At 32.0% G+C, this 27,987-nt stretch overlaps 1 protein-coding gene across 1 annotated transcript in view; it reads right to left on the bottom strand.

The window, feature by feature from the left end:
- Positions 1-27,465, bottom strand: part of LOC139520238 (zwei Ig domain protein zig-8-like) — a 44,952-nt gene extending 17,487 nt beyond the window's left edge. Inside the window, exons 1-2 of the mRNA XM_071312723.1 lie at positions 27,262-27,465; positions 1,714-1,835 (exon numbers count right to left, since the gene is read on the bottom strand). Of these exons, the coding sequence (XP_071168824.1) occupies positions 1,714-1,835; positions 27,262-27,334 (195 nt within the window). The 5' untranslated portion in view covers positions 27,335-27,465. The remainder of the gene's footprint in view (positions 1-1,713; positions 1,836-27,261) is intronic.
- Between the last annotated feature and the right edge of the window lie 522 nt (positions 27,466-27,987).

Raw genomic sequence — 27,987 nt, 5'->3', positions numbered from 1 at the left:
GTATCGACCAAGAGATATAGACATATTAAAGTACCACAATAGAAATGTGTTGCGTCAGAATTGAAGCACTTTTTCATGATTTACCGTAGTCAAGAACACTCTTACTCAAAAATTTGAAAGTCAATGGTCAACAAGGAAAGTTCTAAAAAAAATGACCAAATCTATATCTTAGGTAGCACTCGACAGTTAGGTGTGTAGTTTCGCATTTTGGCCCCTGTGGATTTTTCAAATATGAGAGCTAGTGTGCAATAAAATTCATTTTTGGATAGCTGAGTATTAAAATAGCCTTTGTATTGGGTTTATATGAACATCAAGAGTATGTAATGTATGTAATATAGGCTGTTTTCTGTATGACAGTCCGTATTTGCATGTCCCTACCATACATTGGTCTGACAATTATTGTAATGTTTTTTTCCAACTTTTTATCGCACGAACTTTGTGATTGGATTTTACGACAAAATGAGGCGAAAGACACCCATTTTTTATTTGATCATTAGGAAGATTTATGAAAACAGTTTCTAAAAAGGTATTACTCAAAGGCATTGAAATTCTAGTTTGATCCAAATTTTGGGGGGATATGTGACATGTCTACCTCCCTTTTTGCAATATTTTATGGTAAATAAATGCAGAATGTTGCCATGGATACACATAAAAGGAATTTATTTTCACTCTTTTAACTTTTGAAAATCAAATCTATGGAATATACTGATTACATACATATGCACATGTACAACACAAACAGTTAGGTTAATGTATTAGAAATCCAGGAATAGGAGATGATAAAACATTTTGTGGTTCATTTTTTATTTTATTTTCTAACTGTGGAGTGCTACCTTATGGCACATCAGAAAGCACAGAAATGCACTTTTTTAGATAAAATTGACCACGAGCTTTAGTCTTTTATGTTCTTGTTTTAGTTCTGAAGGTAAAAAATTTGCTAGGAATGCTATTTATGTTTATTTTATTGTTTACTGTCCTTAGCAACCAAATATACACATTTTGACACTTAGACATGTTGCGGTCTTAAATTTGTACTCCATTAGCTTCGCCATTGTAACCAAAGATTGCGCTTTATATGATATCCTCAGAATGTATCGCTTTATATGTTTGAATGCGAATAAGTCAAATAAACATTTTTAGCAGGATTTTATATTATAATTTGGCATTAATTAAATTTAATGATGCCAGTACTGCTAGAAATTTATACCCTGCTTGAGAGCTTCTAAACCATGGTTAGGTATGCTATTTACAGCAAAATTGACCTATAAGTGCTTTCAAATACCTAAAAATTGTACAATTTGTCCTCTTTTAAGGTAATTTTATGATTTTAAATTAAGATAATGGGAAAAATTTTAGAAATTTACCCAAAAATGAGACAGACTTGAAGTTTTTCACTATGATCCAGCATTTATTTTTAAATCACTTTTTGTCGCGTTTCAACATCAACTGCTAACCTTCATAAAATCTTTATTACTGAACCAATTCTAAAAACTAAGGTACCATTTTCATCGTAACAGCTAGTAGAACACAGAAAATATAATAAAAATTGAGTCAGGAGGGAAAAAATTTCACCTTATGTCAATTTGCATTTGGAAATATGAACCATAATTTTATGAGCGGAGATTTGAATAAGAAAGTAGGTCTTCTCATTTGTGTGTTTTTCCACATTTCCAGAGCGGTGTCAGATATGAATAAAGTATTAGTAACACTTACTGCTTTTGGACCTAAATTTCGGATCTTGCATTTAAGTATGGCTGTATCTCCTCTGTTGACCACTACATGATTGGTTTTGTCAGGAATAAAACTTGGTATCAATTGTTGTCTCTCTGCCTTTCCTGAAATAAAATGAACATCTTTCTCAAATTATGTTTGATTTTTTTTTTAAATTTCACTAACTAGTGATTAATATAGTTGGAGGTGCCTGAAATGCTTTTTATAAATTTTACAGTATACTTTATTTAATTCTAACTGTCTACATATGTATGTTACTTGTTTTATTTGGTTGTTGCCAAAGCCCTGCAACGACAGTTTAAATAACGTAAAAATAAGGAATAGTTAGTTAGAACAAAAAAAAGGATTTATTAATGACAGCCAAACCGTCTAAAATTGACGTATTCTAAAATTACCTTTTTACACAAACACACACACAAATATCAACATAGTAAACCTGGTTTAAGAATGTACCTTGTTTTCCCAACATTTATACATGTTTTGTGAAAGTTGCAAACAACGTTGTTTGTTACAGTCGACTAGTTGGAGTACTCGATTATTTATGTTTAAAGGGTGGCGCGAAAGCTCAGAGTTTTATTTAATATATTGTTTTGTGAATTAAGTAATAGATAAATTAGACATTGTATCACAATTATGTTTTATAATAACACTATAGCTTACTGTCAATTATAAAATATGGCCATTGTTATATTATAGTTCGTTTCTGTGTGTGTTACAATTTAACGTTGCGTCGTTTGTTTTCTCTTATTTTTTAGTGTAAATTGACATTGCGATAAGACGTGTCATGGTACTTGTCTATCCCAAATTCATGTATTTGGTTTTGATGTTATATTTGTTATTCTCGTGGGATTTTGTCTGATGCTTGGTCCGTTTCTGTGTGTGTTAGTTACATTGTAGTGTTGTGTCGTTGTTCTCCTCTTATATTTATGCGTTTCCGTCAGTTTTAGTTTGTTACCCCGATTTTGTTTTTTGTCCATGGATTTATGAGTTTGAACAGCGGTATACTACTGTTGCCTTTATTCTGCATCTATATCATTGAGATGGGTCGTACAATGAAGATAGTTTTAGTCGACTTATCAACAACAACAAAATATAATTAACAAATTATTTTGTAATTCCTACAGAAATATCTACGACGATATCATTTATCAGGATATAAAAGAAGGATAGACCATTAGAGTATCTCTTTGTTTACTAGTTGCCATTCATAACTTGTATTCCCATAATTTGTGTTTATTTTTACAGATAATAGCTAAACCAAATATTCCAATCAAGTATCAGCTTTGCTAAGTGGCATTATGCACTTATGATTAATTTATCTGTTAAGCATTATGATATTTGGGATTTCCAATTGTTAAATACTTCAGATTCTGATCATTGTACTTGATGATATCCTGAAATTGTTACAAATTTTATGACCCAGTCAAACTAACGTGTCTTAAATTATTGGCAAAGTTGTCTTCTAATCGAATTATGCAGAAACAAATTATGGTTACCCATGAGGTTCGAAACAATGATACCGTATGCATGATACAAGTTTAGGTTTTCTACAATAATGGCATCGATTCAGTGACAGTTATCTGATGTATGCATTCTGTTTTGTTAATATCTAACATCTGATCTCTGTCTCAAACAATGTTCCAAACAACCCTAAATGACCACAATCCTTGACTTAAATCAGATTGTTCTTTAGTAGAGAGGTTTTACTTACACGTATTGACTTTTTGATATATTTATTGATGTTGTATGTTGTACAATAATTTGTTAATGGATGCTCAATTACTGGACACAAAACCACTAGACCTATATTAGAATTATATACTAAACGAAATGCGAATTAATATTTTATAATCCTTAGTGTTATTCACAGTTATAAACATTGTTTTATCGACATATATCATGACTATGATGTCAGACATCCCACATGGGCAATAAATTAGCGCGAAATGTTGCACAATAATACAAACTAACAGAAGTTAATAGGTATATTTTATTGGTTGCAATAATATCGACTTATAATTATACTTATATTATTTGATATTAACAATAAGGTATTGACGAACCATACTAATGAACAAGTCAGGAGCTTGTAATTCAATGGTTGTCGTTTGTTGAAGTATATCATATTTATTTTTCGTTCATTGTTTTGAATACAAATCATCAGGCCGTTGTTTTTCTCGTTTGAAATTTTTACATTTTTCATTTCTGGACCTTATAGGCATTGGTTTTGCTCATCGCTGAAAGCCGTACGGTGACCAAAAGTTTTAAGTTCTTAGCGCAGGCACTTGTCTCACCATTGTGTAGAAAAATGAATGCAGATTTACGACATAACAAGTTTTAGTGGCAACTGAGAAATTTGCATATTACGAAATTTCGCGACCGGGTGACATTTTCCCAAATTTTTAGTTAGTACTTTGTGTTATATTAAGGTATAAAGGATTTTTTTTTCTGAGACAAGTACCTGTGGTTCTTTGTCGTATGTATGATCTCTGGTGTAGAATTGTGTCATTGGCAATCATACCACATCTTCTATCTTTTTCAAGAATAAAAATCCCACCATTTTCCAACAATACAGTACTGCTGATATGTTCAAATGATTCGAAATTATAAGGTTTAGGTGTAAATTTTAGGTCAGAATTATTGATGTATTAGTTAAATGCATTCTGAAAGGAAATTGCTTCTAAAAAACTTTAAGTGTTCATATATAAAAAAAAAGCTGCGTATTTCAATTTTTCAGCAAATTCAACATTATTTTTTTAAAACACCAGTTATTTGTACGCTGATTTCCAAAAACAGGGTTTAATTCATTATGCCACCTCCCCTCCCTTTTCCCATTTCAAGGGAACCACAAAAAAATAAAAGCTTATTGAAATTTGTTTTCATGTGAACATGTTATACTATGTGATAATGTTTCTTATCGCACCGCAAGTAAATTATCACGTTGTGATTGGTTTAACGCCGTCATGTGGTGACCCCCTATGAGACCGTAGGGGGTTAGTAAATTTCATAGGGGTTCATGGCGTGTTCATTGTGACGTCGTCTATTAATTTTGTTGTGTTTCATTGTTTATGTTTCCACAAAACGCAGCAGAAAAAGTCCAGCGTGCGATAAATTCGTTATACGGTTAACAACTGACCCCCTACGACCTCACCCCCTATGGATTTTACTAACCCTCTATGGATTTATAGGGGGTCAGTAGCGAACCATATGAATTATAATATTCGTCGGGTAACAACGTCCTTTTTATCGAATACTTATATATTCTAACACATGTAACTACTTTAAGTTGAATTTGTATAGGAGCTTCAAATTAGAGATTCCTGATATTCGTTATCACGCTTCATGTGAACATGCTAATTGTTTTACATTGTCCTTTCGGGGACTTTTATATCTGACTATGCGGTATGGGCTCTGCTCATTTTTGAAGGTCCTACAGTGACCTATAATAGTTGTTAATTTTTGTGTCAGTTTCGTCTCTTGTGGAGAGTTGAATCATTGGCAATCATACCACATTTTTTTTTTTTTATCTATCTACAGTGTGCTGCAGTTTTAATGTCCATGGTCATACCGAATACTTACAGCGAGTGATCTTGGACTTTTAAGACTATTGCTTACTATTATCGATGATTACTTCTTATTTAAACATATGTTAACGTTCAAATGTTCGTACCTTTCCGTTTTAGTCTTTGATTAAACCTAATTCTCTCCTGCATATTTTGTGACATAATAGGTGAATAGCGTGCACCATATATTCAAAATAAAGTATGTGAAAACTATGTTTTAAAAATCAAATCACTTTTGCACACCTAAATGTTTATAAGTGGCGATATTTTACATAATTGAAGTTGGTAGATAAAGGAAGATGTGGTGTGAGTGCCAATGAGACAATTCTCCATCCAAATAACAATTTAAAAAGTAAACCATTATAGGTTAAAGTACGGCCTTGGTTGGCTTGAAGTTGGTGACTACTTGTTGGCAGTTTCGAACTACAAAATGATGGCGTTTTTCGGAAAATTAAACGAACTTCGAAAGCTTATTGGATAATTTGAAACAGATTGCGTGGAATTAATATATATCTTGTACGTTGTAGGTTGAGTAATTGAGCGAAATGAAGATTTTCGTGTTATAATTATCATATATAATTACCCCACATAATATACTTTGTTAGAAATGTCAATAAATTTATTTTATTACTTTCTTTATTTTTCTATTTCGTTTGCCACATGAAATAACAATAAAAACATACGAAATTAATCTTTTATTTAAATATTAATTGAGCAATATCAATCTTGTTCAGATACCGTTATACTGGATAATGGATATTAGCAGTGATTGTACAGAACTGCAAATAGGCTGCTTTTGTTTAATCTATAAACACAAAAATATAATAAACTTGTTCATGGTAATACTGAATAATAAAACATAGATGTTACTTTGATATCCGAGTATTGTAAAAAGTAAAAATACAGAACTTAGAGGAAAATCAATTCGGAAAGTCCATAATCACATGACAAAATCAGATAACAAAACGCATCAAAAACGAATGGACAAGAACTGTCATATTCCTGACTTGGTACAGGCATTTTCAAATGTAGAAAATGGTGGATAATGCAGATTTGTTAGAAACGTTGTGATAGAAAACACAGCAAGGTTTCTCAAATGAATTGTAAGGTTCTTTAATGATTTCAAAGAAATATATAACTGCCACCACAGTACTCTTTGGAAATCAGATTTAAATGATTAAAATGGTTTCCTTATGGTAAGAAGCTAGGGACAACGTTCCAAACTATATAAATAAGAAGATGTGGTATGATCACTGTACCAATGAGACATCTTTTCACAAGAAACCAACTTGAAGGACACAGTAATTAACAACTAAAAGTCACCGTACGGCCTTCAACAAAAAGTAAAAACCCATACCGCATAGTCAGCTATACAAGGCCAAGAAATGTCAAATGTTAAACAATTTAAACGAGAAAACTATCGGCCTGATTTATGAAGGAAGAACAATTCAGATATACAGCAACAAACAATAACTGATTTACAGGCTACTTACTTGGGACAGACACATACATAATACACGTCAAAGTAAGAAACATGTCAGGAACTGTATATTTAAAAAGGACAAAATGACACCTCAAACATGTTAACTCCCACTGTTCCCAGATCAGGAGCCTGTCAAACTGTGTTTGTTGCTTTCTGTCTATATATTTCTCTTTTATTGTTATGGGTTAAATTATGACACTGTTGATTTTTTTATTTGTTTAAAACATTGTCCTGTCAGGGCTGTTTGTACTTGCTAATTTGCTCATTGGCGAAGACATTACGGTTACCCATTGTTGCTTACATCCATGTCATTTGGACTCTGGTGTATATAGCTACCCTTGTAGTGGTACTCATTACACTTCACAATATTATTTATTCTGATCATCACACTAAAATTCGAAAAATTGCTCATCATGTACCACAATAAAAACAACATGTAGGATGAACGAGTAGGCTTTGAGCGTAAGAGTCTTGCTATTCATCCGTCTTTTAGCTCATGATAAGTAAACGATAAAATGTGTGATGAACGTCCATGATGAACGTCCATGATCATATTTAAAGCAAATAGTTTGGTATGTCAACCAAGACAAGGTGGTGTTTCCAAAACGTTTTAAGGTATTACAACACTATAGGTCCTTTTTGTTTTCTTTTTTGCAACCAAGATTGCAAAAACAATTGAATTGAAATGACAGTATATGGTTGTTAAACTGTTTCAATGTGAAAAAAATGTGAACTTTTTAATTCAAGTATTTTTCAGATATTCTCTGATCCTTTTAACCTTTTGAATTACATATTTTGAGGCCGATTATCTGTGTTAATAACTAACCTTACATCTATTTCAAGCCGATTTACTTCTTCAGTGACAAGAGTCCTTGATCAAATGTCAAACGTTAATGGTAGCATTGCGTTTTATAAAATACATTCACGTTAAAAAGCAATCAGGTTTTTTTGTTTTATCTTTTGAGGGTTGTTAGATTAATGCACGAGACATTACAAATACATTTTCTGCACATGCTATGATTGAGTCAGTTCATTACTTAACCTACATTCGGAATAAATCACATAACACTATTACTTCCGAAGGATGCATCACACTTGTCTCGACGATTTTTTTAAAAATTTTAGTCTGTATTTGAATGAAAAAGTGATTTGACGACGGATCGTTTGATGATTACCGAACTGATAGGCTAAATGAGAATAAAGAAACAATATACGTTTCAATAAATCTATTACATTAATTTCTGATGGTTGAAATATTTATTAATGACCATGATCTTTGTCAAGTATAATTTGATTGTTCAGAGAGTCTTGTGGGAGTTCATTTGTTCTTCCCTTATATATTTTTGTACCGTTATCTCTTCCCTATTTATTACTCCACACTGTTTACCCGATACATTCCTTTAGTCGTAGCCATAAAAGAGGGGCGAAAGATACCAGAGGGACATTCAAACTCATATCAATTGATATTTTATAGTGGGTCTTTCTATGTTGTGATTTTACACTATTGTTTACGATAAGGGTGAATGTTGTTACCTATTAAAACTTTTAAACCCGCTGCATTTGTTTGCACCTGACCTAAGTCTGGAATCCTATTGTTCAGTAGTTGTCGTTTGTTCATGTGGTTCATAGGTGTTTCTCGTTTTTTTATAAATATTATACCGTTGGTTTTCTCGTTTGAATGGTTTTACACTAGTAATTTTTGGGCCCTTTATATCCTGATGTTCGGTGTGAGCCAAGCCGTTTTGAAGACCATACTTTGACCTATATTGGCTAAGCTTTACAACTCGTGACTTGGATGGAGAGTTGTCTCATTGGCACTCATACCATATCTTCTGATATCTAACATAGATCGAAAATAAACTGACATAATTAATAAAACATAATTATCCCCTTCTTTTATAGTTTTTTACATAACAATGGGACTTGTCAGATTTTTAATTTTCATCAGCCAAACATCGGGATCCAATAGAAGAGCAGAAACTGCATACTCTCCTAGAGTATCTAGATCGCCCCTCCAAATATTTATTCTGTTGTCCTTACTTCATCAGATGCTTCCTTCGGAGTGTTTTGTGGGCTTTAGTTTTGCTTTCATGATTTCGATTTCGTCATAGCCAATGTCCTTTCTTTTACTTTTGAGTTTAATAGCCATTGGTATTTTACTATTTTTCATTTTGTCGTGGGTGGTTTAGAATAAGCTTAATTTAGTCTTGTTGATATGTCCGTCTATAGAGAGGACCTGAATTAATTGTTGTAACTATTTCATTTTATATTTTGTTCATTTGGGAATCTCTTGTTAATGAACGACTTGAACTATTTTTTTACAAATTGTCTAGTCTCTTGATAATTTGGAGCTTGGCAGTATAATAGATATAGTCTCTTTTCTTATCAATGCTGACCGTGTGTTGACCTATAGATTTGAATATCACAAAAACGAAAAATAATAGATATACGATATTTGTCTAAAAATTATTTGTTAAAGATATTAATTGATAGGCTTGGTGATAGGTGATATAAGTATTGAAAAAGTCTTAAGGGTTCCACGAAACCCAATGTCTCGCCTACTTTTGCTGGTAATCTTAGGCTAAAAAAACATTAGGAAAAAAATCAATAAAAATATTCCTTTCGATGCTATCTTTGAATTTGATTGTAAGAAGCTTCTGTCCAAGTTTGGTAAAAATCCAGGATAGTTTATGAATCTAATAAATGTTTTAAAAACTTTAACTGCAGACTGTATGTAATGTTAACTGAAGAAAAACTAAGTCCATTTATAAGTAAAATACGGATCAACAGGTACACAGTTTTAACAAAAATTTCTTCTAGATACTAGCTTTTGATTGTAATCAAACTTCAGTCTGTTCAAGTTTGGTACAAATCCAGGATAGCATAAGAAAGTTATTAAATATTAAAAAAAATTAAACCATAGAGTGAATGTTTTGTTTCCTGGCAGAAAAACTAAGTCCATTTACTATAAGTAAAATAAAAAATCGCTATGTCTCGCTTTTTCGACTTAAGTCGAAGGCTCGACAAAAAAGCTACCTAATATATGTAAAGTTTATGACTCACATTCATCAAAGTGATCACAATGTTAAAGAGTTTGTATAAATAGTGCATATTTGTTAGTTATAACTGTTTTTATGTCATGAATATTTTACGAAAGAAATATTTGTTTTTTTCATCAAAGTGAAACTGACAAATAGTTAGACACTAGAGATTGCTAATAACTGGATAATGACTTTTCGTTTGAATTGATTATTATCATTTCATAAACTGACAAATGTAATTTTGAAATGTTTTGAATTTTTAATTACTTTTTTCTATTTTGGAATCTCGTTTACATGACATACACTTTTAAAAAATGTGAATTATGACATACTAGAACCTAACTGAATGGCTAGACATTGTAAAAACAGCAATCATTTTATCTATTGCGAATTTTTATGGACTTAATTCACACATGTTTGTCATGTTCTTGTATTTTTTATACGATAATGTAGTATTTTATCTGTAACAATTTGTTATTGGGAAAAAAACATTTATATATGTATATCAACATAAAAGTGTCAGGAAAACGTTTTTTGGCAAAGAAATAAAGTTAAAATTTCAAGGGTTTATAAGTAGCCATGAAAGAAACATTACAAGTATTAAATGTTTCGAATCATTTATTCCAGCAACAATTTTCAAATTGCGTTATCGATCCTTGCCATATGATGTTATAACTGACAAACGAATATTGAAGTGTTTTATACTGCACTCGTTCTATTTGAGCAGTCAAAATGCGTTGACTGTATACAGTCACTGACCCGATATCATTTTTCCTCATGAATATTTAAATCGAAGTTGCCGAAATAACATTTAATTATTCATACGACCTCTTCAACCTGTTCTTGTTTCAAATACACACAACGATGCGTGGAACGACTCAACCTTGTTTCTTTTGCAATAATTGGAAAAACATATTTCATTTATTAATATTTTTTGTTTGCAATCTATAAATCATTAATTTGTTATGCTTATCAGTGTGTATAAAGTGCGAATCCAGTCAGATCATTTTCACTGTTGTATGCGAGTATGTTCATTGTAGAATAAAGGATCATGGGAAAACTTTATTTGTTTACGTTTTGAAAATACCAAAATAATTGATTTTAAACTAAATTTTAACATATTTTCATTATGATGTGTCTTTTTAATGTAAAATAACAGTATTAAAGTTCAAATATGTGTTATAAAAGCAACATAACATAGAATATCAGTTATTAAAAGCGATCCATTTTCACTATAGATGCGATGAATTATCACTGTATGGCATTCATTTCTGATGTAAAATTTTCGAAAATGCGATGAATTTTTATTGTAGATTAATGTAATAATTAGACTTGCAACAAATGAAAAACTTATTTGATTACTTTAATATTTATATCTATTTATAACTTGTATATGTGGCTGGCCATTTATACGTTTTCCCACAGTATTGACATGTGTCAACTGTAAACTGAAATGTTTCCCCGCAATGGTTTTTTTCCTGTTCGTATATTGCTATGATGTCGTTATCGTCTGCGTCGTCAGAAGACCCATTTGGTTACCGGACAACTTAATTTACGTGAATGGATATATATAAATTTTAAAGAAGGTTAAATACCACGAAGGGAAGGTTGGGATAATGTTGGGGATGATGGTTCCAACCGTTTACGAAAAAGGGGCATAAAAGAAGCATGTTTTTAGTTTCAGGATAATTACTTGTGTACATGTATAAGAATTTTCATTGATTGTTCTGAAATTGTATCACAGTGTTCAATACCACAATTAGAATGTTAGGATTCATTTTGGGGTTATGGTACTGACAGTTTAGGAATGAAGGAACAAAAAGGGACAAAAAACAATCATGTTTGTAGTTTGCGGATAATTACTTGTGTGTACGTTTTTAGCTCACCTGGCCCAAAGGGCCAAATGAGCTTTTCTCATCACTTGGCGTCCGGCGTCCGTCGTTGTTCGTCGTCGTTGTCCGTCGTCGTCGTCCGTCGTCGTTAACTTTTACAAAAATCTTCTCCTCTGAAACTCGTGGGCCAAATTTAACCAAACTTGGCCACAATCATTATTAGGGTATCTAGTTTAAAAACTGTGTGGCGTGACCCGGCCAACCAACCAAGATGGCCACCATGGCTAAAAATAGAATATAGGGGTAAAATGTAGATTTTGGCTCATATCTCTGAAACCAAAGCATTTAGAGCAAATCTGACAAGGGGTTAAATTGTTTATCAGGTCAAGATCTATATGCCCTGAAATTTTCAGATGAATTGGACCACCTGTTGTTGGGTTGCTGCCCCAGAATTGGTCATTTTAAGGAAATTTTGCCGTTTTTGGTTATTATCTTGAATATTATTATAGATAGAGATAAAATGTAAGAGCAATAATGTTCAACAAAGTAAGATCTACAAAAAAGTCAACATGAATGAAATGGTCAATTGACCCCCTAAGGAGTTATTGTCCTTAATAGTCAATTTTTAACAATTTTCATAAAATTTGTAAATTTTTACTAACATTTTCCACTGAAACTACTAGACCAAGTTCATTATAGATAGAGATAATTGTAAGCAGCAAGAATGTTCAGTAAAGTAAGATGTACAAACACATCACCATCACCAAAACACATTTTTGTCATGAATCCATCTGCTTCCTTTGTTTAATATTCACATATACCAAGGTGAGCGACACCGGCTCTTTAGAGCCTCTAGTTGGATCTTTTTCGCATTATCACAAAGGAAAGACTGGGATTTTTTTGGGGGATAATTGCCCCAAACATGCAGAAATTAGGGGCAAAAGAAATGGCAAAACAAACATTTTTTTCTAGTTTCCATACAATATCTTGTGTTCAAGTGTATGGACCTCTCTAAAATTGTACTGCAAGGTTCATTGCCAGAAAGAAAAGACTGGGATTTGGTTTGATGCTTAGTTATCCTAGAAGGAAAACAAAATGTTATGGGCGGGAAGAAACCTTCAGTTGCACAGTATTGCGCATACGATTTAAGATCTTCGACCACATTTACCTTGTGTCAGAAACCTATATAACGTCATAAATTTGATCACAATCCAAATTCAGATAGTATCAAGCTTTAATATTATGTCCAAATTTGCCCAAACTGTTGAATTTGGGCCTCAATGTGGACCATTTCGATAACTTGGCCCAAAATACCAAAATTCCAAATTTAAAAACACAGTAAGATTCAGCATTCCAGAGTACCCCAAATATTCAACTGAAAGAATTTATTTCTTGACAGTTTGGACCCCACAAACTTGTTATAGATACCAAAAATTAAAAAAATAATAATAAACACAATCATGTATGGATTCAGCCTACCAAAGAACCTCAAATTTTATTTTGGACCCTGTGGGCCAATTTAAAACCGGACCCTAAATAAAAATCTTGCTTCAAAACCTCATTGAAATGGGTCAAGAAGTGATTTATAAAAAAAATATTAGAAAGTATTGTTCTTTTTATCCCTTTTTTATCCCATTCTATTTCGATAGACATGAGAGATGTACGTATTCAGTGATGAACTTTCAATGCATTGGATAAATATTCTGATGAATTATAATAAAAAAAATCTATGACATGCTTCGTCTGTTTGGTAAATAGACCCATACTCGAAATCCAATGATAAAATTTGTTTGCACATGCGTATAATGACGACTACAGAAACATCAATTTTATCAAATTGGCATGCATTTGAAAATATTTTGCATTAATCTAAAAACACTTTCAACTCTAAAATGATCCACATAGTGTTATATTATGACAGCGATGTGTTTTATTTGAAATAAATATTAATTCTATTGAATTTATTGGAGTGTTCAATCAAACTTTTCATCTCAAAGTCAGCACTATCAAATCCTTTTCTTACTTTAATTAGTGTTTGAGCAAGTCGGCTGAATTTGGAATTTAATGCATAAAAATTCATAAAATTCATACAGTGAAAATGCACCGCATATACAATACTAATGAATCGCTCTACAGTGAAAATGAAAGTAAAGTATCATTATTCAACAGTGAACATGACTCGCATAAGGATATTATCATAGTGGAATTCAATACAATATGGGCAAACTGAATAACAAAAGCTACATTTATTCTACGTCATACAATATTAATAATTGTGTTGTAATTAATAATATTTTTTTGCAACTACATCTTTCCTGCTAGTTTTTAAGGGCATACGATACAGTTTTGAACCTGTATTTACAAGTTGATGAAAATTTGCATGTAGGCTATTTTTTACCTGATTAAATTAAATATGTAATAAAAAATATACCTTCATGTGCTACTTTTTGAGTAAAATGAAATTTTGTATATTTGCTCAAAATTCAGATTTGTTTCCGTATTTTCTTTTTCGAAAGAAAGACATAACTTTTTTGTTTTTAAATTAAATCAGTTTGAATGATAAAAATCAGTCGAAAAATGCATCTTTTACCGATATGTCATAGTTTGACGTCGCGAAAATAACATTTTACGTTAGCAACGCCATTACCTTCCCTGTAACTGCATCGTATGCCCTCAATCACCTGCACGATTTGTTCGTAAAACGTCCTAAATATTCACCTATTTCGGTATATATTTCACGTATGGATGGCTCTCGGCGCGATAAAAACACGTTCCATTCTCTTACTTTGTATAACTTGTATTATGTATTACTAAATATAATACATGTGAACAATTTTCTTCATTTTCTTCAAAAATCATAATTTTTTCGTCTGTTTATTTACCATTCTACATCAGAAATGCATGGCATCTACAGTGAAAATGGTATTTTAGGATCCGCACTTTACATACACTGCTTATGGTTGATATTTTAGTCCATACTCAAATGATTTCGTTCACCATCGAGTGTGGGTTTCAACAGGTAAATGTACATTTCATTGTGTTGAAAATTTCTCCGTGAGCCTTTTTAAAGGGGATTTCCCAAAATATTTAAATTAAATAAATAATCTTAACGCATTATAAGGTTTATGTACAAAAATCTTGATTTATTTACCACAAAGTCCTCTTTTTCTATCAAATGCAATGAAACAGTAAAAAATAATGCTTTGCATCAAGTTTCCCCTTGGAATATGTACTAAATGGCCTGTCTCTATTATTCATTATATTTGTAGTTTTGATACAATTGAGGTTTGAAAAATTCGTACAAAAATGGCTCCAGAAGGGTACATAAACCTTAAACAACAATTGAAAATGTTTTTTTAGATTGCAGTATAAAGACAATAATAGTGCATTGACTTGACATATCAACGATATAAGGATGAGGCTAAGAAACGGGAAAATGCGAGGCTGTGTGTCAAGTCAATGCACTATTATTGTCTATGTATAAAAGAGTCATAGACTATTTCTAATAAAAATGGGGAGTTGACAATAGAGGAAAAACTGAAATAATCAAGATTGTCGTCAATCTTTCTTGATTCATAGTTATATATGATAGTTGATTAAGTGTTGTTTGCTTTAGATTGTTGTTAGCTTTATGTTCAGTGGCCAATATTGCAAAAATGTTCTAGACGAGGGCCATTGAAAAATGAACACAATAGGCAGGTCCTACAATAGGAGCGGACCGGGCTGAAAGGCGGGAAATCTAATATGCTCAATCAACATTTATTAATTTGAACACATTCTAAATATGAGACACTGACAGTAATATCCTTATTTTCTATTCACTATTGTAGGATAAATTAGATGTAAGTACTTACTAAAATGATTATTGAGTTAAAACATGAATTTAAGGAATTGCGAAGTGCTACAAACTCTTTCTTCTGGTCTCTTAAGATGTTTTATATAAATTGTTTCATATGAATAGTATATATACAAGAACAATAAGGCAAATAATTAAAATACCGTCTGGTGAAACATAAATCTACCACACTCAACAAATATCCAATTGATAAAAATGGTTCAGCATTTACATAATGTTCACGTAGATGTATTTGTTATTAGAAATATGGAGTTGACAATAAATGAAAACTGAAATAATCAAAATATTTCTCACTGGTACTTTTAAAGTACTTTTTACATGATTGGTAAAGTAATCAAAGCCAAAAAATAATCTTCACGAAATCAAATCTCTGTTGTTTGGCCTTAAAAGTTTTGTGAAGGCATGAAAGTTTAACTCGGACATATCCGCAAGATATTGCAAACCTATTGTTTTGGATTGAATATATAGCTCAATTTATTTGTTAATTTGAATTTTGGAAGCTTACACAAACGATCGTACTTACAATTGAATTAGTTATCTGTCAAAATTTTATTTTTTTAACTGAAACTTTTCAAGTTTCCAAACTAAATTTCCAATGGGACATTTCCGTACATCATATTCTTTTTAAAATATATATGCAAATTTTAAATGGAGACAGCCATGTAAACCAATACAGAAATATATCACGTCATAGAACGTTCATTCAAAATTTCGAAGAGTTGCGTGAACATTTCGCGAATTGTTCGAGTTTTATGTTTCGAGTTTCAAACTTTGTTACATGGGACAACGCTAAGTAAACGTTTTTCCTGATAATCTGTGTCTTCCAAAGCTTATGAATACTATTTTTTTTCTTTCTCTATCATAATGTGAAAATTTAAGAACCAATCTTTATTTTCATCTAGTTTTAAATATTTATTTAAGCATTTCTAAGAAAATGTCCCCGTGAAATATTTACTTAGCGCTATTTTTCGTGGTAGTAGCAATATCTAACGTTGCGTCAAACTCAATGGTTGCCGAGACAAATGCGTCGGAAATTTCATACATTGCGATAGAGTTTTATTTGTATATTTGGTGAATAAGACGTTGATGAGAAAAGAATCTGAAACTAAATTTTACAGTTTAGCATATTCACATAAAGCATGATAACACAAAATTTCGGAAGCTCTCAATTGTAGTTCCCTAGAAAAAAACCAACGAAAATCTCATGTACATTAATTTTTTTTATATAAAATTAATAAGATAAAAAATTTTGAATGTCCTGAAAAAATTTTGATATATGTAATTGCTTTTTTATGTGTTTAAAACATATTTACCCACCCAATTATCATATTAACATTACTGCATTAGATGCTTATTTCGACAAGTATTGTCTCTTCATGAAGCTCAAAGTCAAATATCTGAAAATTCCAAACCTGATGAAAAACAAAATGACGAGGTAAATATTATTTTTAATTGAATAATAAGTTATCATAATAAAATGGAAAAACATATATATCCTCTCTCCTTAACTTAAAATAAAACAATTGTTGTCTTTATCTCTTTTTTCCTTTTTGTTATATAGTAAAATAACCAATGCATAAAACAGTTACATGTATCAGAAGTGGGTTTATTTTTGGCCTACAGCCATTTCATAATTTCTGTAACAGTTGGTTTTTATGCTTTCAAACTGTCATATGTTACATTTATATCAATGTTATGTACAAAATAGATAGAAGATGGTCTGATTCGTAAACCAGACACTAAAGTACTTTGCAAATATAAGTATTCTCACAAACAGGAAAGTATGCCATTGTATGTTATAGGATAAATTCCGGTTTTTGTGATTTATAACTGGCCATTTTCCGACATAATACTTAAACAATAGATTAAGCGGTGACCTAACAGGACTTACAATCGGTGCAAATAATGGATTGAAAAATTATAGTTGCAACTGATTATTGGCCTGTGTATATTGACGTTGGTTGTTTGTCCAAATGAGAACATTGCATGAATAATTTCACCCTCAGTATGCATATGGAAAGTTAACAATCGGTGCACTAGTTGTTTGAATAGTGTGTATGATATTTGAGCACCGTTCTGAATATGTAGGTATTTAAAAATCTAGCATATGTTTTTTCAAGGACATATGCAGTGGTTTTCATTGATTAACGTCGTGTAGGGCCACCTCAGTCATGCAACGAATGAAGACGTATTGATCTACTTGTACAGATATGGTACATGTATTTGACTTCATTGTTGCAAGACGTGCTCTTTAAAGCAGCAATGCAGACAATAGCTCTTTTGTTATTCTGTATAAGAAGATATAGGATTCTTAGGGTCGAAAATATAAAAAAATAACAAAAATTGAGAATATTAAACGTATATAAGGAACATCTCTTTATAATATTGAACATTGTAAAACATTTAAAGTAGCATAAGGAAAGGTGTGTTCAGACAAAGGCATCTTATTTTAAACAGTTACCAAACTGCTGTACCTAGGAAGTTATGTTCACGTTAACACACATAAATAACTAAATGGGACCTTCAATGTTCATTTTCGTCCTGAACATACATGAAATATTTGCCACTGGACGTAAATCAACCAACTATCAACCAATCGATGTTAATTTTGAATGACAATAATCAAAAGATTGTATAAGATTTAGCGTTCAACGTCGAAATCAAACAATCTTTCATGTCCAATGCACCAAATAAACCATTTGAATTTAGAGCTGTGTATTGTCTGTTGACGGACAGTTTTGTAAAACAAATGTGATCGGGGGGGTCGAGCAAAACCCTGAACGACTGGACGTCTCATGCACAAGAATCTTTACTTATGAGGATAAATAAAATTACATCAGTTTGAAGAGCAGGCTTATTTGTAAATAATTGAATGTATGTTTTAATATCTGGAACAGAACTAAAACCACTCTAACACAGATGTATACTAAACAACAAAAAACGGTTTGAGTCTACTTAATCAATGATGATTGACAGGTTTAGATGATTCCGATGAACTGCAATCAGCTCTATCAGTATAAACTTGTCTTCTAGTAAAATACAAATGGATAAAAGCTGACTCTTATATGCAAGATAATCAAAATAAATAAAAAATATCGATGTTCGTTAAGATGAACTTGGGAAATGCAATTTAAGTTTATATCGATGAAAGAGGCATTGGTATTTTGTTTTAATTAATACATGAAAATTGCCATGAAATTTTGAATTATTTGTTGTACACAATGGGCAATACAATTTGCAGGTCTGGGATACTTATATTTACATGTAATGCAGTATGATATAACTACATTTGTCTGAAATCTCCGACTGGAGGAAAATATGTTGCATGCACTGTGTAATTTGTATTTAATACAGTTTACAAAGTTGCGAATTGATTGAACATAAAGTAAAGATGTACCAAAAACAAATCCCCAAATGAAAAAAAAAAATCAACAAAAACGTTAAAGACAGACAGAATATACAAAAGAGATGTACAAACTTACAAGTCAAAGAGAAATTGACAATCCCATGGCAAAAATAAAGACTATTAAATGACAAATAGTTACCAGACACAACATAGAAAATGAAAGAACGAGCAATTCGAACCCAAACCAAAATCGATTGTGATATCCGGTGCTTCGGATGGGATATCAGATCCTGTTTCGTATGCGGCACCCATCGTGCTGCTAAAGTAGGTATATATTCGGTGATAAGTCTAATTCAGGGATGTCACATTGGAGGGAATGAGAATGATCTTGTGGTACGACAATTTGGAAGATGTCCGTTGCCATCTGTCTTTTATATAAATGAATAGTAGATACTATAGAAAATGTTCCGGGTCAGGGAAAGACGCATAGACATGTAATGAGGTGAGACTCATAACCCTACCTCTTAATGTGATATCTCTCTTAAAAAGCAAACACTTCAACTTTCAAACCGGATTGAACGTAGATAACATTGAACACAAATTTGCCTAACTAATGTTATTTAATGAAAATAACAAGGGCATTTGTGAAACCAACACTTTCAAAAAGGTAATCTTGTTCAACAGTTTATTTTATTTATTTGTATGACACAGTACAATAAACATTCTGGGAACCAGTTATCACCACTATCGTTTTTCATTAGTTCATGTAAGTGCAGCAATCTCCAATAACTCCAATAAACGCCGACCAACAGATTTGAAATAACTTTGTCAATACTTCATTTATTTAATTAAATGCCATTTATTTTGATTACTGCATTTGTGCTACACATTTGACACGCAACTCTTCCATCTCATAAGGGAATAAATGCATACAAATTGTGAAACTGCTTTAGGGGATTAAGTGATAATGAAATATGGTGTATTGTTTCACAACGACCTTTATAATAACTGTTTTCTCGGCAGAAAAAAAGTCTTAGGGGATTGGAAAAAGAGCAGAAACAAAAAAAACCAAACTAAATGAAAAACATCTATTGTGTTCGTTAGGAAAATGAAAATGCAATTAGTAGCGCTGGGATATTGTTTTGTTAACAGTTCAATAACCTGTTCAAAAAAGAGAAAAAGCAAACAAGAAATCTCCCTACACAAACATTAATTAATTATCTTTCATAACAGTTTATGATTTTAAAGTAATTTAAACCGTCACCGTGAATTTTACAAAACATACTTGCAGAATTAAAAAAGATCGTAGCTATACTATTACATGTTTTATGACCCCTGCATACAATCACGCTATCTGGTGTTCAGTGGTTTACAGTGAAACCGTTTAAAGGCTGTTAAATTGAAAATGAAAGCTGAATGCTTCGTGAACCTGCCGTATATCAACTATATGATTGACATAGAGATGGATCAGGATGAAACAATCATAACTACCATCATGCACAATGGTATTTCACCAATAATATTTTTTTCAAACTAAAACGAATACAGTGGTCAAGTGGCATGTAACGTTTTGACAGTTGTCCGTATTTGTTTTGCTCAAAAGTTTCAAGCCTTGAGCTTGAAACTGAACCTTAACTCAGAAGAAACCATAACCTAACCCAACCCAATAGGGATCCCATAATCCGAACACTTAGTAGTACAGGGACCCCTTTAATAAAAGAAAGGTCAATGTACGTGTGCATATTAAAATCTTACTTCTAGATTATGATTTACGCAAAAAATTAACTGACACTTGTAGATGTGCTAACAACTCATCAATAATATTCCAAGTAACTTCAGCGATCCCTCGTTAGCCCTAAACATTTCTGGAAGAAGTATTTCGAAGCAAAATACCATCAACACGAATAGAATTCTTAAATTTTGGTTCCTTTATACAGTTGTATCTAGTATATGTTTTCAAATGTTTTTACTTTAAAGGAATGACTGTAATATTTTTTCTGTCTATGAAGAAATAACATGGTTCCTTTATACAGTTGTATCTAGTATATGTTTTCAAATGTTTTTACTTTAAAGGAATGACTGTAATATTTTTTCTGTCTATGAAGAAATAACATAAAAAATATGGTGCACACTGTTAAATAACCCGCTACGCGCGTTATTCAGTGTGCACCAAATTTTTTATGTTATTTCTTCATAGACAGAAAAAATATTACAGTCATTCCTTTAAAGTAAAATATCAAAAATACCAAACTCCAATGTTAATTCAAAACGGAAAGTCCCTTATCATATGGCAAATAATTATCAAATTAGTATAAGTAGATGTTTCAGTGCATTATCCTGTTTTTGATGTCTTCGCCTAGCAAAACACATTACTACTCCCGTAACCACTATAAAGCTCATGACTGGTCAAAAGCACCGGAACGGCAAATTGGACGATATAAAAGAAGTTGAAAGGGATGGTTTTTTACTATTTGACAGATTGTTATAATGTATTATTTGGTGAATTGAAAGAAAAATGGTCATCGCGCGTGGCGCACGATATTTCACTAAAACCCTTTGACTCATAAGCAGCTGTTAGCTTATATTTGAAAAAAAAAGTTTGTGCAATATGATGGATTGCTAACACCGTTCTAAATTTTAACTACGGAAGTTGTTATCTGTATCAATAAATTCTCAGTACTTGGACCATTCAAATTAATAATGAAACGTCATTTATATTCTGAGCATAATTTTGATTGGAATAAGCATTTACAAATTGCAGTTTATCAACATATTCACTAGATATTCACACTTCTCCAACTGCAGCTACAATGCGAGATCTTGATGAGTTACGTTCTTTGACCTCGATGAATGATTTTTCAATAGATTTGGTTCCTTCTTAATGTGATAATGATCACTATATATCACCTTAGCACACATGCGCTATATATCACTAGTCAATACTCAATGATACATTTATTCCAAACATTTAATATAAATAAACTATTATATATACAATTGTAACTGAATTTACTATTGTTGCTGACAGCAGATCTTTTCGGAAAATATATTTCAAAGGTTCAGGAGATTTGATTCTTGATAAAATGTATGGAACATGTCTAATTATGGAGCTCGTATGTTGATCCTGAAATAAATGTTGTGTGGGTGTATGTGTGTAGTTTGTAAGCTGCTGTCTAAGTTTTTGCATCTGCATATACAATTCGAACATGAGTGTCGATCAGTTATTTTTCAAAGAGTTATGTCCCTTAGAAATATTATTTATGTTAAAAACTGTATTGTCAGCGCTCTCACAATTATAGTTCTTGTCAGATTTTTATCAAATTGATACATGCACATTATCGATGAGTATTATTTTAAGGACATTATATGTTAAAATATCTGTACATGTATCATTTTCATTTTTTTTTTTATTGATTTCGTCAAATTTTCGGCTTAATTCTCTTTCCGGTTTTCCGCAAAACAGAAACGGATACCTAGCCAACAATAATACAATTTATAACAAACAACTGCTATTATAGCTATGTGCGCCGTTAATATATTTAAAAAAACCGAGAATATTTGTATTTCCTCACTACTTCAGTAACTTGTTTCTGATGTGATATTATTAGTTACATATTGTGCTAGTGACCTAATACGGTATATATGGGGTCAGTAAATTCCATATGGGCATTAACATGATTAAGAAACTACTTCCTTTGATCCTACAAAAACATATGCCAACAATGACAACTTGTTAGATTTAAATGTGTTTTATGAATTTATTTTACTTTATCATCACTTTCTTCGTCTGTTGAAACCTTTAAGATTTTTTTCTCAGTACTGTTTTGTTTTTCTGAAAGGACGTAACACCACTTCTAAAGCCCCAGTCCCACTAGACCACGATCGCACCACGCTCACCGCGATCTAAATTAAATTCAGATCGTGGTGAGGTCGCGGTATGAGCGGCATGAAAATGTAAATTTTCGTTGCTTTCACGATGCTACTACGTCCTCATTACGCTTCTACAACGATCCCGCTACGATTAAAACACGTTCTCACCGCGCTTATTCTGCGACCTTACTACGCTTATCAAGATCTTTCTACGCTCATCACGTTCTCACTACGACCATACCACGAGTTATTCGATTGCAACACGATCTTACCACGCTTCTACTGCGATTATAGCACGTTCTTACCACGATTACACTACGTTTAAACCGCGATCTCACTACGCTCTCAGCAATAACGTCAACATCGTGTTCCATATCAATACAGTATCATTCCTTCAGTTCTATTTCTAATTAATACGTAGATTTCTCTAAAAAATACAATCAAGCCACCAAAATCTACTAGAACTCGTGGGCGTGGTGTTAAGGTTGATGTAGAGGCAGGTGGAGCTCTGATAGTAACGAATCTTGATCAAGTAGAGATGTCGGACCGACCAATCCGACCTAAATTACAACCTATTGCTGGTCCATAAAGCTGAAATGACGATATTTTAGTGAACGATAACAGATATGAAACAGATGTGTCAATAGATATAGGAAGATGTGGTATGAGTGCAAATGAGACAACTCTCAATCCAAGTAACAATTTTTAAAAGTAACAATTATAGGCCAAGATACGACCTTCAACACGGAGCCTTGACTTACATCGAACAGCAATACATAAAAGGCCCCAGAAATTACTAGTGTTAAACTATTCAAACGAAAAAACAAACGGGTCTAATCTATATGAAAACAAAAAGCATGGTTGAGCCGTTAGATAAATGGACAAGAAGTCCTAATTACATACAGACAAACAAAGCCTGGAGAGAATTAATATATTTTATGGGAAAATGACAATGTGAATAAATGGTCGTAGTATGAACGTAGTCAGGTCGTGAGAAGAGCGTGATGAGGACGGCAAGGGCGTGCTAGAATCGTACTATGGTCGTGAAAAGCGTGGTATAGTCGTAGTGGAAGCGTAGTTGGGTCGCGGTGAGAACGTGATGGTCGTAGTGAGGTCGTAATAACGTCGCAATGAGATCGTAGCGCAGTTTCTCCGAATAGAATCACGCTTTCGCTACGCTCTCACTACGATGGTACAGCGACCTTTGCGATCTTACTACGATCTTAGTGCGCTCTCACTACTCTTCTACTACGACCTGATTTGGCCACGACCGCACCACGATTGTTTTAAACATGTTCAAAGTTGGCCACGCTCATCACGATCTTGAAGACCTCACCACGACCGTGATACGACCTTACTGCTATCTACACGATCGTACTACGATCATCAAAATTTGCATTTTTTTCACAGATCGTAGTGCGATCGTGGCCTAGTGGGACTAGGGTATAACCGTGTATGAAATAAGCCCCGCCTCCTTATTACCTTATATGGAACATAAAGGGACGTAACTCCACTACTAACCGTGTATGAAATATGCCCCGCCTCCCAACTAACCTAATATTAAATATACACGGTTTCCACGAGGACGCTTTTAACCAATCGTATTCCTAGAAATGTATAGGAGGTAAGATAAATAATGCATACACACATCATTGGAAATATGGTTTGGCCGGTAAAAGATATAGATTTATACGAAATATTAATTACAGTCATGTAAAATTAAACTATTTAAAAGTATGGCTCGGAAATTCTAAACCACATTTTTTCCAACATAATATCAGATGACTAAGTTTAATAAACAGCTGCGCCATGAGCGCATGATACGCCCGACGTCTTGTGTGGAAGTTTTATGCAATGATCATAAATAGTTTCTGAGGAAGTTTTAAGCAATAACCATTTATTGTTTTTGAGACACGGCGGGAACCCCCACCCTGTTTTTTTTTTTACAAATATCACTAAAATAAAATTTTGAATCAAACCAAAAAGTATACAGATCTTTAAATTAGTATAACACAGAAGTGTGTACAGTTTCAAGCAATAATCATAAATTGTTTTTGAGATACGGCGCGACACGTAAAAAAAAACCCTCCCCTTTTTTTACAAAATACTCAATAACTCAAAAATAAAGTTTTGAGTCATCACCAAAAAGTATACAGATCTTTAGATTAATATAACAAAGAAGTGTGTAAAGTTTTAAGCAATAATCATAAATCGTTTTTGAGATACGGCACGACATGTTAAAAAACCCTCCCCCTTTTTTACAAAATACTCAATAACTCAAAAATGAAATTTTGAATCATCCCCAAAAAGTATACAGATCTTAAGATTAATATAACAAAAAAGTGTGTAAAGTTTTAAGCAATAATCATAAATCGTTTTTGAGATAGGACGCGACATGTAAAAAACCCTCCCCCTTTTTTACACAATACTCAAAAACTCAAAAATGAAATTTTGAATCATCACCAAAAAGTATACAGATATTAAGATTAATATAACTAAGAAGTGTGTAAAGTTTTAAGCAATAATCAAGAAATGTTTTTGAGATACGGTGCGACATGTGAAAAAAAAACACCCCCCTGTTTTAGTAACAAAGTGCCGTAACTCAAAAAGTTTAAATCTTATTTTCACCAAAAAGTATACAGATCATTTGACCATCATAAGAAACTACTATATTAAGTTTCATGAAATTTGGATAAGTCGTTCTCAAGTTACGGTGCTACATGTTTACGCCGGACAGGCGGACAGACGGACGGACAGACAGACGGACGGACACCGGACATTTGTATACCATAATACGTCCCGTCAAAATTTTGACGGGCGTATAAAAAAACAATTCAAGACATTTCTAATAAACTCCCTTAATCACTGAGAATTCTGCCATTCAGCATTATATTTCATTTGACTCTTTGGACATCTTGCTGAGTTGAGTCATTTGGCCTCTATAATGATTTTTTTTCGATAGATTTTCTTTCTGCTTTATGTGATAATTTATCAACTTGGCAAACATGTTATATATTACATACACATACATTGTATCATGCTTTTCCGTCAATATTGTACAATGTATTTCATAGTGTAATATGATTTATATCAATTATCCATATCAAAAGATATGTTATAAACTACCTTTTGCGAATAAATAAAATTTGCTATTTTTTAAAACCCAGAATAGTTTGCACGATGAACACCAACAATGCAGCAATATAGTATTGATTAATGCATGAATTATGAGGAGTCTTTAGTCTGAAATAGATTTAAGATGACATGGTTTGTTTTCATATGAAATGAAAGCATATGACAGAGTTTTAAAAATTGTCTGTCGGCTAATAAAAGATAAGCATTTGTATGAAATATGCATCTAGTATAAATATCTTACTTTGATAAAAATCTTTAAGGTATATCATTCAAACTTATTAATTATCCAAGAGTAAGTTTCGTCAATTTACTGGTTTTATCCTCTGCGTAAAACGAAAACATACCAACTTAGTCATTTGTTGATTTTGTAGCAACTAATGGCTGCGACAACCATTCACGCTGCTATTTTCTTTTTTAAATGGAATGAATAATAAAACTTCAATGTATTTTTAGGCCTTACATTTGAATGTCCTCGAAACTGTTACTTTTATGATATATCTTACGCAGACATCATTTTGTGATATGATTTATCAGAAAGATGTATATGAATTATTAATAATTTGTGATAGTTGACACTTGTAACATCAAACTATTTGAAAGTATTCTTCAGAAATTCAAAACCACAAACGTGTTGTTTTGTTATATTATTAGAAAGATGAGTTTCACAAAACAATACATTTCATGTCTAATATAATCTTTTAAAAAAGGATGAGTTGTCGGAGATCGCATATTGACTTTAATTTTTTTTTATGTGTTGTTGGGTCGCTGTCTGAATGACCTTATACACCATCTCCTTTTATTAAAAAAAAGTTATAGGGAATACATGAACATTATCATTTCAATATATACATATGTTCAGAAAATCCTTGTTTATACAGATTATTCATTTTTTATCTTTATATTATGAATAGATAAAAAAAAAATAAAAAAAATAGACAACGGCTGAATAACAACCAGACAGCAAACAGACGACACAAATTAAAAGGCCTGCACAAGTGACTTGTTTTGATATACCGTTACTAAGTTCGACAAGCAAACCAAATTTATTTCAAGTTATTTTTAAGGAAATCACAAAACCACGAAATTCTAAACTAGCAAAGACGCCTTAAAAATTGTTTTTGAATTAAAAAAAATCCAGAGTTTAATGTTTCATGATTTAAAAATGAAGTCTTACGATATAAAATCAAGGAAGGTGACAGTCAACTATATTTAGAAATTAGATGAAAGTTTCCTCTTTTCATAGTATTCAATAATCAATATCCATGATATTCGTAGGTGAAAATATCGTAAACAAGGTAGTTTATTAAAAATTTATATATCTGTAAAAACTATCAAATCATATTGACACATGCAAAAATAGAAACAAAAAGATAATATTTTCATAAAACAGATAATTATAATTACCTCTGATAATAAATAATACCAATACTATAGTAAAGTGTTGGTAAATGTTTTTATGAGTAAATAATATTTCCATGTCTTGATTAAATCCATTGAAGAAAATTACCGTGTCTGTCAAAACACATATGGAAAATCGAACGATACCAACAATCCAAAAATTACTGTAAAATTAATAGATCTCATTCAGATGAATGTTTATTGTATACTGAAATCATTCCAAATTGTAAGCATTATTATAACTAAGAACAAATATCGATTGTTTTAAATCTCCAATTATTGATGCTGAATTCTAATTTAGTTGTAATGAAGTGGAAGTTACAATCTTTAATAACTTTTCAATATTTGCACTCGCCGGATTACCCAGAATCCGCAGGTGATGTGACAGTTAAAAGTAGCTGATTAAAAACACAATAAGTACAAATAATTAGTTCTACTCTTCTGTAACACTGTTTACTTGAGATGAACACTTATAAAGTTTTTTTCTTGCTTCATCGCATGTAATTTTAGCATTTTTGATATATTGATTGTGGTAAGTCACGTGGAGGGAATGAAAGACGTTCATAATTCTGCTCCAATGCATTAAACGCAAAATTACCATAAAGTAATAAAAATATAAATGAGGAAGAGTTCACGATCATATCAATATAACTGTAAAGTAAATGTTCGATGAATCATAAAAAATAGACAATTAACCTGATCTAAAGTCCAGTGTTCGACGAGAAACGTTTC

Source organism: Mytilus edulis, chromosome 4 (genome assembly GCF_963676685.1).
Source record: "Mytilus edulis chromosome 4, xbMytEdul2.2, whole genome shotgun sequence".
NCBI lineage: Eukaryota > Metazoa > Mollusca > Bivalvia > Mytilida > Mytilidae > Mytilus > Mytilus edulis.
Note: the sequence above shows the minus strand (reverse complement) of the source record. Positions and strands in the feature narration are given on the sequence as shown.